Source organism: Lepisosteus oculatus, chromosome 28, assembly GCF_040954835.1.
Source record: "Lepisosteus oculatus isolate fLepOcu1 chromosome 28, fLepOcu1.hap2, whole genome shotgun sequence".
Lineage (NCBI taxonomy): Eukaryota > Metazoa > Chordata > Actinopteri > Semionotiformes > Lepisosteidae > Lepisosteus > Lepisosteus oculatus.
Window position 1 is genome coordinate 5689298 of NC_090723.1, and position 13333 is coordinate 5702630.

The window sequence follows — 13333 nt, forward strand, 5'->3', positions numbered from 1 at the left end:
CACTGACCAGTCTTGATTCAGCACCATGATGCTCAACATCTCCTCTCCTGTTTTTGTGCAGGATCAGGATACTGAAAGGGTACTGCAGGAGGTCTCACTCCCAGTTCCTGGAGGACCTAGCTTCTCTGCAGGTTTTATTTTGCTAGACATGCTCTTATTTATATCACTCTTCTATATTTTTCTAGCCAGGCTCTGTGCCTCTAATGATGTGAAGGTCTTTGTCTAATCAGCCATCAAAGAACCTAAGGAAAATCCCCAAAGCCCCACGTGTCCTGGGGGAGAAGTCTAGAGTAGAAGAGAAGATGGGAAAGGGAGGGGTTTTAACAAGCACAGCAGCAGTTAAAACTGAGCAGTTGGGGGAACTTCACAGTGACAGCTTTTCATTTAAAAACATGCCCAAATGCAAGTCAGTAATTCTACACGGGGCCAAAAATGCACATTTTGAAAGTCATACTTCAGACTGCACAAAATGAAAAGGCTGCCTTTTACTAGGTTTCCAATTAGACAAGAGCTGCAGTTCTCTAAATTAACTGTACCACTCACACAAGTAGACCACATCCTTAAAAATCCAATATCTATTCCAGGTTGATGAAACCTATTGGAGCTGATAAGTAGCTCTACCAGGTGTAAACCTAGCCGATTCCTGGATTACACAGCATTTAAAAAGAACCAAAACAAACAAAATGACACCTAACCCCTCCAAAAGGCATTTCTTGCAATACAAGTTTCCAACTTTCAAGCAGAGTTTAGCACTGTGGTACATTGGAGCCTGAACCCTCCCTAAGCCACTGAAAGAACCTCTCATCCTTTGAGATGCACATAAATGGTGGAATTACTCAAGAAAGGTACACTGGGAAGTTCAGATATGAAAATTTATTCAAGTTTCACAATGAATGTACATTAAATGAGGGGGGGAGGTGGGTTTAAGAAGCAACTTTGAAAGGACTGTAATGTAGGGTGTAAAATTGAACTGATCCAGTGTGTGAGGATCTCAAACAGGGCTGATGTTCCTTCCCTGTTTAAACGGCCTCAGCCTCAGTTGAGGAGGACTTGGTCTCTGTCCAGCGAGTATTTGAAAAGGGGTCTGTGAGAGAGGGGTCCAGGACTCTACAACAGGCAGGCAGCGTCGTTCAGGAGAATAAAAGTAGTGCAGATCAACAAGCTGCATCTTACATAGCACCTATTTCACAGAAAAGGCAATTGTTCCAAACAACCCAGACGAGCTGGAACTGCAAACAAGTGCATTTAAGACCGAAAAACAGAAGGGCCATTACACAAATAGTTGTGGGGGTCTGGAACAAGAATTTCAGACAGCCTCTCTGCTCCTCACTCTCCAATCCCACCTGTTCCTGCATCCTGCCCAGCTGGACAGACGGGCACATCTGCCACTAGTGCCCATCTGGGGACTGGCGCCAGACAGCACCACTGGCCCCTGCTGCGATTGCTTCAGCGCCACCTTTCAGAACGAAAGGTAAAGATACCAACCGAGAAGGACAAGTCTCGAGTTGGGGATTTAGAAGCCAAGGAGCAGATGCAGACTCTCCGAATTAGACTGGCGAGGCTAACTTTGAGTAGGGAGCCATGACGATGGAGCCCCCTCTCAATCCCCCTTCTACTTTTTTCTGGCCTTGAGGAAGAAGATGCCCACCACATCATCCACACCCACGCACATGTCCGCGGGCAGGACGTAGGTGCAGAACTCCAGCACGGTGTAGCCACACTCCTCCAGGCTGGCGGTGACGAAGGCCTGGTCCACGGGCACCACGGGGATCCGCACGCCCGGCCCGCCCAGGTAGTAGCTCTCCTCCAGCGCCCCGATCATCACCAGGTGCCCCCCCGGCCGCAGGAGCGTGGAGACGTGGCGCAGCGCCTGGGTGAAGGCGGGCCGGTCCGGGCTCACGGCCTCCAGGCAGAAGGAGGAGACGAGGCAGTCCGCCGGGCCAGGCAGGGCACCGGGCAGCAGGGGGGCGGGACGGTGCACGTCAATGGGCAGGACGTCGGTCACCACTGAGCGCAGGCGGGCAGCCTTCTCGTGCCACGCCTCCGGGCTGCGGGGGGGCGAACAGGGACACAGAATCATACAAGTGTCTGAACACACCCCTGACCTGGCCTTGATCAATACCCCTCTGGCCATCACACGGAGGGAGATCTCAGCCCACCGACGGCCACACCTTGGGAATGAGGCCCCAGCGCCGTGCCCAGCGTGCCTCACCTGCGGCCCTCCAGCTGGCAGACGTGCCGCAGGTACGGGCTCCAGTCGAAGCTGCCCGGGTCGTCCCCCAACCACCGCCGCAGCGCGGCCCGGTTCTGCGGCAGGAAGTCGGTCAGAACCAGCTTCTCGAACACCTCGCAGCCGCTCAGGACCTGGTACAGCGTGGGGCCCGAGCCGACGTCCACCAGGGTGCCCCCGCAGATGTCACCTAGGCGGGCAGAGGAGGGGGTCAGAGCAAGAGAGGACGCTCACTCCGACAGATCCACCCAGGGAGACGCCCCCCACCCCCCCACGCACACTCGGCCCCAGTGCCAGGCTCACCCGCAGTGAAGGCTCGGTGCAGGCAGCCCAGTTTCCAGGGAACGATGCTGTCCAGCCGGGAGAAGTCCGCTCGGGGAGGGGTGTAGTTGTACTGCAGGTAGGCAGCCGGCTCAAACGGCTGGTAGCACTGAGCCATGGCAGCCACCCCCGCCTCGATGCCAGCCTCTTCCCGCTTTTCCATCCCTCCCGCTCGCTGGGCTGCGGATTAAATCCCGGGAGCGAGACCGTCTCGACTTCCCCCGCAGACGTAGCCGGTTTTAAGTCTCGCCGGGCCGAGAACAGAACAAGACAAGCGATCGAGACCACGTCCGCCGGCCTGCAAGCGCAGCTCTGCGTCTGCGAGGAAGCCGTGCCAGTCTGAGGGCACCCGAGTCTCAGCGCAGCAGAGCCGCTCTCAGTCTGTCCCTGGGTGTGAGCTGCCATCTGTATTTATACCCCTCGCTCGCTTTGTGCGAGTGAATCCTGGCGTCTGGAGAATTTTACTTGTCCCCCTCCTGCTCCATGCCCTAGGTCATCCCCAGCCCTGGGCAGTGATATGATCTAAGGAGGCTCTCTCTGCCTCAGCATCTACTAATGGATCACCCCACCCACACTTCTCCTGTTAATATCCCCCCCCCCCTCCTTCCTCTCTCACCACCCACTCTCCAGTACAACAGGGATGCACACTCTCCCTGCTGCATTCTCATTGAGCTACACCATTACTGCAAAACACTGCACCCACTGGGCTGTACCACAGGGCAGATGACCAAAGGTTCTTTAGCACAAAAAAAAAAGGCCTATATCCTTGGAGAAAGCCAACAAATCCTTTTGAGACCAGATCAAAAAAATAGTCCCTTAGTAGAGTTATAATTACAGTTTAACTAATTTTCCTCACTAGAAGAAAAAAAAAAGTAGGATTAATTTAAACCATCCCAATTACCACAGACATAAAACCCACACACCTCTTTCACTGCCTTTCTCTCCCTCCTGATTCCCAAAGCTGGACTCCTGTCCTGTTCTATCAGGTTTATATAGCAGCTGGGGCTCATTATCCCAGCCTACAGGTGTAATCGCTTACTGGAGTGCCCATCACCATTTTGGTTCATCCTCTCCCCTTGTTTTCCAGTTGATCCAAAATGGCTGCTTTCTACAAAACACTCCAGGGCACAATCCTGCTGAATACTTCCTTCAGAAATCTAGACTCCCTCACCTTTCCCCCTATCAGGTGAGGCTCCTGACTGAACTGAATGTCTCAGGAAAAAAAGTCAGTATTTGTGTTTGTCCATCATGGTCTGTGTTTGGCTTCATTGCAAGGGGATGGTGCTGTCAATTGACATTCTCTGTGTCTCGTGTCTTTTTGCCCTCCAAGTTGTCCTCCCAGTCAAGGACTGTGGTCACTGTGCTACACTGCACCATCACTGTGTTACACTGCACGATCACTGTGTTCATTGTGCTAAACTGCACCATCACTGTGTTACACTGCACCATCACTGTGTTCACTGTGCTACACTGCACCATCACTGTGTTCACTGTGCTAAACTGCACCATCACTGTATTCGCTGTGCTACACTGCACAATCACTGTGTTACACTGCAGGATCACTATGTTCACTGTGCTACACTGCACCATCACTGTGTTCCCTGTGCTACACTGCACAATCACTGTGTTCACTGTGCTACACTGCACCATCACTGTGTTCGCTGGGCTACAGTACACAATCACTGTGCTACACTGCACCATCACTGTGTTCACTGTGCTACACTGCACAATCAGTGTGTTCACTGTGCTACAGTACACAATCACTGTGCTACAGTGTATCATGATTATTCTATACTCCACTCTCACTGCTCGATATGGCTTTAGCCAACTGCGATTGAAAGAAAGAACGAATGCATCAGGATAAACTGTACATAAGGAGGTACATGCACTGATAACAATATTGATATGCTCATAAAGATATGTCTTGGCCAGTGGCGTTTTTTATCTCTATCGTTTACAGATATGTCTCGGTATCGCACATCAGGACTCCTACAGGAACAATTGTGCGAGATTTAATAACTGAATCTTTCCATGGCAGGCAGGTAACTGAGCAGCTGAGGGGAGGTGGGGCTGGCTGTCACTGCCCTTTCCTGAAAGTGCATGGTGTGGTTTCCACAATCATGGCCACATGTCCTGAGATACGCACTAATTCAATAAAACCCCCCACACACACACACACTCTGGAGACATCAGGATAGTGTGAGAGTCTGTGATAGCATCTCCCTGCATCCCACGAGGCTATTAAAGTCCCACATTCGCCCGCCCTACGGCATGCTAACTCAAGCCAGAGCTCCATTAACATAGAGACATGCTGATAAAGACAAGCGCTGTGCTGCTGTCAGCCATCACACTGATAGAGGTGGAGAGAGAGGGAGATAGGGAAAGAGGGAGAATGTGTATGTGTGTGTAGGGGGGGTATACACAAACTATACACAGAGCTTTCCAGATGTCCCCCAGAAGACTGGGCTCTGTAAGAGGGCCACCTGTCAGCACCTCTTTTATCATGAAGTAGGAGAGAGTGTTTGAGTGAGAAAGAACGGGATGAAGAGGAAGGAGGGGGAGGTATGGAGACACAAAGGGACAGAGAGGGCGAAGGTCAGACAGAGAAAGATTATAAGGGAAAGATAAAGCCGTGATGAAGAGGAGAAGACCACTAGGGGACCTGATTTAACATATTCACAATCCTCAAAAACATCGACAAAATCATTCCAACGGACTCTTCTAGGATCAATCAGTGTGAATCCCAAACACAAAATCTAAGAGGACACAGGTGGAAACTATTTAGAGGTGCATTTGAACTCAGATCCAGTGGCGGCGTCTTTACCCCAAGGGTTGTGGGAGAATGGAGCAAGATGCCCAGCCATGTTGTTGGAGCCCATTCTAAACCCTGGCCTTTTTACGAAACAGTTAGAGGAGACTGATTAGTTGCTTGCAACCAAAACGAACTACAGTGGGGGGTGGGGTGGGCAAAGGGTCTCCTCCTGTTTGTAACAACAACAAGAAGAAAAGCAACAAGAAAAAGAGAGAATGAGAGAGAGGAGACACAGGGAGTGAGGGATGAAAGAAAGGAGAGAACAGTGTCCTACAGGATTATTTGGAGCAGGGGTTGAAACAGGACCCTGCTGCCCCCCTCTAACATTCCCAGCTCATCCCCAGCTGTCACCAGACACAGCCTTGGTCTTGTTTGTCCTGCATTGTAATCCGTGTGGCTTAAAGCACCTGCCTACCGCTTCCCGGAGAGACTCAGCCTGGACGTTTATCACCACGGCTGCAGAAGTATTCTGGGAAAACTGGAATATCCCGCTGTGTTTTGCAGGTCCTTATTTAAACGTCAGGATTCCGTGCAGCTATATCCTTATCTATATATCTACGACTCCATTACCCCCGTCCTGTCTCCAGCTCTGCCACCAGCACACCGATAATCAGACAGACAGAGAGGCAGACGTCCCTGGCTGCACCAGGCCTGGTCACCCCCCCCCTCTCTGCAAGTGCTGGGCCACTGTGATGCTGGGGCAGTTATTCGTGGCACTTATTTTGGAAATACCCCCCAGAGAGCTGGGAGGATTATGGGCTCTGCTGTGAGGAGCAGTTAAGCCCAGCTCTAGGGGCAGGACAGTGTTTACTGTGCTATATATACCCCTGTGCTGATGCCCCGGCAGACAGGCAGGGTGGGGGAGCTGGCACAGAATAAAAGGGTGGAAAGAGCATCCGTACGAGTGGGAATTAAAAGGTCTGGACGCTGGGCGCCTTGTTGCGTTACCCCTGGCACATCTCGTGACATAGAGGCTGCTGCAGCTCCCAAGAACAACAAGCCTCCGATCGTGAGAAAGACCGCCCACACAGCTGTTGTAAAGGGGGCTTGTAAGTTTCATTAGAAAGGAGACGAGGGAAAAAAGGCTGTCACAACTCCAGGTCCCCTTCAAAAAGTGGAGTTCATGATAAGTTAAGATCACTTTATTGGCCAAATACAATTTCTTGCATTAGGAATGTGTCTTTTCGCAGACCCCAACTTGCTCTCCACGAGACACACAGGCACACAGACAGGGAGAGAGAAGCTGGGGGTCAGAGCACAGTGTCAGCCATTTATACAGCGCCCCTGGAGCAGCTGGGGTGAAGGGCCTTGCTCAGGGGCCCAACAGAGTAGGATTCCTCTGCCGGCCGTGGGATTTGAACCAGCAACCTTCCAGTCAAAGGCGCAGATCTGTAGCCACAGTGCCACTGCTCTGCCCAATTCAGGGGTCTCCCAGTCCTGGCCCTGCAGGATCACTGTGCCAACTGGTTTACATTCCAGCTGACATCTCCAGGGCTTACTGATGACTCAATTGATCAGATTATTGTCTTAGACTTTTACTTAACTTGTCATTCAGTCAATCAGAAATACCTGACATCAAGGACACTGTTTTAACGTTAAGCTGTGCTCAGTTGGTTTCATGTTATGTCTGACTGAACAGTTCTAGTTGACAAATTAATGAACAGACACAGATGAGAACGGCACCGTATCAGACATGTCCACAGCAGGAGTGGCAGTGTATCAGATATGCCTGCAGTGGGAGTGGCACAGTTTCAGACAGGCCACAAGGAGCAGGGGTGCAATCAGTTAGATTTCAGACAACACACCTGAATGAGTGCAGTTCTGAACCTCAAAAATTGGTACAGGATTTATACCAATTATAAATCTCACCTGAAATTTCATACAGATGAATACAAATACACCCCAAACAGTAAAATAGTAACGACTAGGGAGTTGGGGGGACAACAGCACCAGTTAGACCCTTTTTTGTATATTGTGGTCCAGATACCCATAACAGCTAGTACACATATCCTGCATGTTCACAAAGACAAGACTGTCAAACTTGCTAACAGAAATACTCAGTCACCCAGAAGGAAGTGTTTAAATCACATGGATAATTTATTGTACAAAATAAAAATCACAATCCAAGATACCATAGCATGTCTATACAGAATGCTACATATTAAGAAAGTCTCTGCCCTTCCACCGAAGAGAGTGCCCAAACCTAGTCTCCGCTAGAATCTGTGCAAGAGGACCCCACTGGCGCAGAAATCCCGAAACGAGCTCAGACCACCCCACCGAGCCTCAACCCCAGCTCAGAGGGCAGGATGCTTGCTCTCCCATCCTGCACAGGCATCTGCCCTGGTGGTCCCAGCTCCCCCAGGCAGCTGCGGCGTTGAGAGGGACTCAGGGAGAAGGAGCTGGAGCACCCATTGTGCTACACTGCCCCCAAATGACAGGCGCCCAGCAGTCCCACAGGGTTCCTCCAGAAGCCACAGCAGGGGAAATAACTCTGCCTCCCCCCCCCAAATAAAAGCACCGCAGTGAGGGGTGGGGCAGATGGGCAGCGCTTGCAGCTCAGTGACAGACAGCGGAGAAATTTCCCGAGCCTGCAGCCCAGGCAGCTGCTGTCAATCCAACAGCCAGAAGACTCCGCTCAAGGCCTGGAGCTCCTGCTCCTCCTCCTTCCCTCTCTCGTTCAACCCTGTATCCACTCATCCCTCTTCCGTGCCCGACCTCCGATAATCCCTCCATCTCTGCGGGAACACTGCGTGCCCGCATTGCATTCTTCAGCAAGGTGCTCCCTCTGTAAAACGAGCCCTCTGTTGCCCACATGTGCACCTTGCCAACACCTGCTGTCGGCATTAGCCCTGCCCCAGCCACTTTCAGCCTGAATCGGGTCCTGTTCACTGTGCCCTCCACCTGCGTGGGCATTGAAGCAGGCGGGGGGTAGTGTCCCAGGGCGGAGCAGTGCTGTGCCAATTCTTCCGTGCAAAACTACGCCGTGCGTCCCCCAGTATCCATGACTATTTCTGTGTGCACTCTGCAGCTGGACCCCAATCCAGGGTCGTCCGTTCACGAATCACCCCTGCTTGCACCAGTAAGCACAGTCTTGCAGAAGCTTGGCTGTGCTGCTGCTTTCGCACAGGCAAGAAGCAGGAGAACAAACCCCCACTATCAGGGGTGCAAATTAATCCTCAGGATCCCCTGGGCTAGGGGCTTTTCCAGCCAAATCCTTTCATCTGGGTACCCCAATACTGAAGCGACCTAGAAGCCATCCAGTTAGAATGACAACCTCAAAAGCTGTACTGCAAAGCAGCAGACTCAATCTAAATTTGGCAGAAACAGTCCCGTTTGCGAGAAAGAGCATTACTAAGTCTAAACCTCTGAATTAGGTTTTGGGGCAGCACTACCTAGGATGCCTCTGACAGGCTCGGTCTCCCCCTCGGGGCAGGAAAAGGAGGGGTGCTGGCGGGGTGACTCCTTTGGCAATGTGAAAATCCCATGTAAATTAATCTCAATAACTCCCCCCTCACTCCCCCTTCCACTGTAGAAAAACCTCCTCTGTTTAAGAAAGTTTAGCCTGGGGGGGGGGGTTCAATGGGGGGTGTGACACAGAAAATTGTTAACAGATCCTCGAACTCCAGGTACATAAATCAGACAGATCACATCATTCAATCAGCTACACTCGTCCAAAATTTGGGCATTTCTCTATAACACCCCTTTTTCTCCATCCTGTTCCTGCTGCTCCATCAGAAGACCTGTCACCCCCTCAGCCTCTCCCTGTCCCTCTCCCCCTCAGCCTCTGCCTGTCCCTCTCCCCCTCAGCCTCTCCCTGTCCCTCTCCCCCTCAGCCTCTGCCTGTCCCTCTCCCCCTCAGCCTCTCCCTGTCCCTCTCCCCCTCAGCCTCTCTGGGCCTCCTGTGACATGGAGCGGCCCAGTGACCTGGGGGCCTTGGCGAAGTCCATCCTGACTGGCTGGGTGATGGGGGGCAGGTCCCTCTTGATGTCGCTGAGGGCCCTCTTGGTCGGACAGGCACCGTCGGAGAGGACGGCGGGGCGGGGCTCCTCCTCGTGGGGCGAGCCCCTGCCCAGGCGGGCGCCCAGCTCCGCGGGGGCGAACAGGGGCACGGGCAGGGTGTTCCGGTACGGCAGCTGGTACTCGCGCACCCCCCCAGCCACAGTGCCCAGACGCAGCACGCCGGAGGGGCAGTGCTGGACCAGGGGACGGGCCTCCCACTGGCGGGTCAGAGACTCGCGCCGACACTCATCCACGGCGTGAAGAGACTGCCTGCAGGGGGGGGGTGGAGGAAGAGGACAAGAGTGAAGCAGACAATCAACCAGGCCAGGGCAGTTTTCAAGCACGGCTCACTCCTGTACAGAGGTGCACAAAATCCCGCAGACTATTGCCAGACGTCACCGTCTCCAGCCATCCGTCGCCATCAGGCCCTCCCAGCAGCAGCGATGGGCTGAGGCAGGCTGGTGTCTCTTCACTGTAACGCTGCTCAAAAGGCTGCTCTTAAGGTGGTCAGGTTCAGAAGCGGTTAACTTGCACCCATGTGTCCAGGACATTTCACAGAACCAGAGCACAGCAAACAGGCTGTTGGTGCCCACGACTGCGGTCCAGGTATGAAATATTTAATTATCTCACCATGGGGCAGGACCGGAGAGCTGATCATGTAAAGCACACCAGGGAAGCACCAATTACTGTACAGAGGCACCAGTGGAAATTTGAATGAGAAAAGCCCGACGCCCAGTCTGATCCCTCCCTATCGAAGCGTTCTGGAGTGCTCAGGGGTTGAACGCCTCTCTCACCTGTCCTGCGGCTGTGTGATGAGCCTCACGCTCTGCCAGTCTGCGCTGTAGCTCTCCCGGTCCGCCCGGTTCTCCTCCCGCACGCTGCAGCCCAGCTCGGCCCGCGCCAGGGTTCCTGCCCGCTTGACGAGCACCGTGCGCCCCTGCATCCCGTCTGTCCGTCTGTCGTCTCTCTCTGGTTCCAGGACGCTCTCGATGTGCGGTCGGTCAGGCTCCTCGCGATGGTACCGCTCCCTTCTTCTGTGTTGCTGGGTGAGTAGCGCTGTAGCTGTAGCTGTAGCTGTAGTGGCAGCTGTCCTCTGATCTGCTCTGTCTCGGTCTCCCTCTCCGCCAGCCCAGCCCCGCTTTATATAGGGGAAGGTGCTGCTATTTCCAGGTTCTGCCCTCACCCTTCAGATCCAGCTAGCGCACTCCGTGTACCGACACCCGACACCCAGGGCAGAGTGGGCACCGGGCAGTGGGCAGGGGAAGGAGGGGGCGATGTTGGAAATGACGAGAATCAAAGCCCCCGACACCCCAATAACAATGTCTCCCCCCCCCCATTCCATCCGACAAGCTGACCACAAATGGAAAATTACAATTATCCCCCTAAAATCCCCCAGGCGTCTTTCATTATGCCTCCTTTGTCCTAAATGAAAAATAATTTGAATGACTGTTTTTTTAAAGGGCCTGTTTAGGTTATCTCACCCCCCCCTTCTCTTCTGTTCAGAGGACTTTTAAACTACGCTGATGTCTGACTTATCACACAGCCACAATATCTGCTCATTCCAGCTGACAGAGCAGGGCTCAGGGACAGCCAGAACACTCCAAACACCTCTCAAAGCTTTCGATTACATTTCCATCCTCTTTCTGATGCCAAAATATTTCACAGCTTTTTTTTCCCACAATTTTGCCTATTATAAATCTACTGTATGCCTTTTGGTCAAAGTATTTTAACATCCGATTTCACGGTTGTACTCTTAGAAACTTTACCAAGTTGGTCGGGTGTATGTATTTCAATGCTACTACTGAAATAATATTGATTGATGACCTCTGAGGAGCAGAACGCTTTTGAGACTTTGATTCTGTTATGCTCTTTTTCTCGGGTTCTGTAAATTCATCTCGGGTAAGTGCTTGAAGGAGGAAGAGAGAAAAATCAGTGGGAAGATCATATTAAGTATTTCCATACCTGCTGGGGCCTGTGCCGATTTACACTGAAATTACACCGAATTTACACTGAGCTCTGGAAGAATGCAGGTCACCCTGTCAGTCATGAAAGGGGGTATTAGCAGGGGTAGGGAAGGGTAAAAGGTCAGAGGGGACCCCGATATGACCAGGCAGCGTGAGATGGGAAGCTCAGTCACTGCCCACTAATCCAGCGCTGACGGGATGTGGCCACCGCCAGACGGTCTCACGTTACCGATCGCCGTAGAGCCGGCCCTGACCCGGCAGGGTCTGACACATACGCAGCCTGAGTCATTCGCCCAGCTCAGCTCCTGACATCACCCAACCCCCTCCCCTCTCCCCGCCCCCGCCTCCGCTGTCCCGCCACAGCTGTCCTGTCCACTCCAGAGGGAGGGGGGTGACAGTTTAGTCAGCCAGACAGCACAGAGCAGAGGCCAGGACTCAGAAGGCAGTGTGGACAAAGGGGCAGGGTGTTCAGACCCCCCAGCTGGGCTGTCATACCTCTGAGCAAGACGCACTTGAATCAGCCCGCTTCAGTAAAATCTAGCAGTTCAGCTGTAAGACAGCAAGTCTGGATCAATGTGTCAGACAGCTAGTGCTATTTAAACTAAACAATTTATATGTTCGAGCAAGGCCATGGGTTCTCAAACCTGCTGAAGGGATTACCAATGAGTGACACCAGACAGGAGGAGAGTGAGGACAAGGCTTAGATTATATTTACCAGAGTGTGACACAGAGTAACCATGCACCTCAATATTTCTCATTTCCGGGTAACAAGCTGATTAATTCTGCAGGCTCTGCTCTCAGCTATGACGCAGGGGCAGTGAGTCAAGGTGTTGCCTGCGCTCAACTCTTTCATCAGCCCGGAGAAACAGACCCTCAGTCATGACAGATGCCCCGCTGGAGTAGCAGCACAGCTGACCCGGGAATGGAATGCTGCCGAACGCATTCTGGAATTACTGGACATTAGGACACGTTTGTTTTTCCTTCTGTTCCTCCCCTTAGTGGTTTACCACAAACTAGTTTTCTTTTTTTAGGGCCAGTATTAAATGTACTATATAATTAACATACCAAAGAAACCCAGTTCGATCCAGACATCGATTTGCTCCCTGTTTCTGCTCGGCTCAGACGGGGGCAGCTCTGTGTAGGCAGCCCAAAAGGTGCCTGTGTGCCACTTTCGTGAAAGTGGTGGTTATTAATGGAGAAGAACTGCTTGGAGGGGAGGAGAGAGAGAGAAGATGGGGAGTGGGGGGGAGAGACTAAGAGGAAAGGCCATCTGGAAGTAAGTGGGTGAGACAGAGGGCTTACCGATCAACTACTTTTTGAGCATCTATCCTGCAGGGTTGGGCCTAACTGAGGAGGCGGTACCTCAACCCACTAGCAAGCCAAGAGCCTTGCTGTGATACAGTGCCTCCTAAACAGCACCTGGAAGCCACTAGTATGGACTTTTCAGAAGAGCGCAGCTCCCTGTGGTTGATCTGTGCTTCATAAAGACCATTTGAGACAACTTTCCCATAACTCTCCATGCTTTTACCCAAATCGCTTGAACTTTTAACAGTTTTTAATGCTTATTCCAGATTTACAAAATCCCACAAGCAAAGGTATGAGACGGTTGCCTATCACACAAAGCCTGGACACATGTTCTTACTCCGCACGCCGGTTTTGCACACATCTGTATCATTTCACGGCAATGCGGATGAAGCGCTTTAAATCTGGATCTAGAAAGACTCTGAAATGAGGGAGATTTGAGAGAATCAGAAGGACAGATGGAGAGCTGTTTATAACTGCACCGCATGCCCTGTGCTCAGTCAGGAGATAAGAGACTCCCCTTTCCTTCCCAGTTCAGACTGGCTGCAGGCTCATCCGAACTGGGACACCCACATACCAAGCCCTGGTGCTGGTGTTTAACCCACAAGACCTTACTCTGCACTGGCAGAACTGCGACCTAACTATAAAAAGCATGTACATTGGCTTTTTTGTTTAATTTGAACAGTCTGTGTACAATTTTGACTC

General features: G+C 52.1%; 2 protein-coding genes across 2 annotated transcripts; both read right to left on the reverse strand.

The window, feature by feature from the left end:
- Window positions 1-858: 858 nt before the first annotated feature.
- LOC102687297 (phenylethanolamine N-methyltransferase) lies at window positions 859-3087 on the reverse strand. The gene is made up of 3 exons (XM_015362129.2): window positions 2534-3087; window positions 2213-2420; window positions 859-2048 (listed from the first exon to the last, which is right to left on the reverse strand). Exons 1-3 carry the CDS (start codon window positions 2712-2714, stop codon window positions 1613-1615), a joined length of 825 nt encoding a protein of 274 aa, XP_015217615.2. The 5' UTR covers window positions 2715-3087; the 3' UTR covers window positions 859-1612.
- Window positions 3088-7436: 4349 nt separating this feature from the next.
- Window positions 7437-10577, reverse strand: tcap (titin-cap (telethonin)). Its single transcript, XM_006638217.3, has 2 exons — window positions 10157-10577; window positions 7437-9632 (listed from the first exon to the last, which is right to left on the reverse strand). The coding sequence occupies exons 1-2, from the start codon at window positions 10303-10305 to the stop codon at window positions 9245-9247; spliced, it is 537 nt and encodes a 178-aa protein (XP_006638280.1). The 5' UTR covers window positions 10306-10577; the 3' UTR covers window positions 7437-9244.
- Between the last annotated feature and the right edge of the window lie 2756 nt (window positions 10578-13333).

Excerpts from the sequence above, each read along its gene's own strand:
- tcap (XM_006638217.3), bottom strand. The coding sequence starts at position 10,305 with ATGCAGGGGCGCACGGTGCTCGTCAAGCGGGCAGGAACCCTGGCGCGG. Across the intron at positions 9,633-10,156 it reads ATCACACAGCCGCAGGACAG|GCAGTCTCTTCACGCCGTGG; the intron begins GTGAGAGAGGCG and ends CCCCCCCTGCAG.
- LOC102687297 (XM_015362129.2), bottom strand. The coding sequence starts at position 2,714 with ATGGAAAAGCGGGAAGAGGCTGGCATCGAGGCGGGGGTGGCTGCCATG. Across the intron at positions 2,421-2,533 it reads GCACCGAGCCTTCACTGCGG|GTGACATCTGCGGGGGCACC; the intron begins GTGAGCCTGGCA and ends CTGCCCGCCTAG. Across the intron at positions 2,049-2,212 it reads TGCCAGCTGGAGGGCCGCAG|CCCGGAGGCGTGGCACGAGA; the intron begins GTGAGGCACGCT and ends GCCCCCCCGCAG.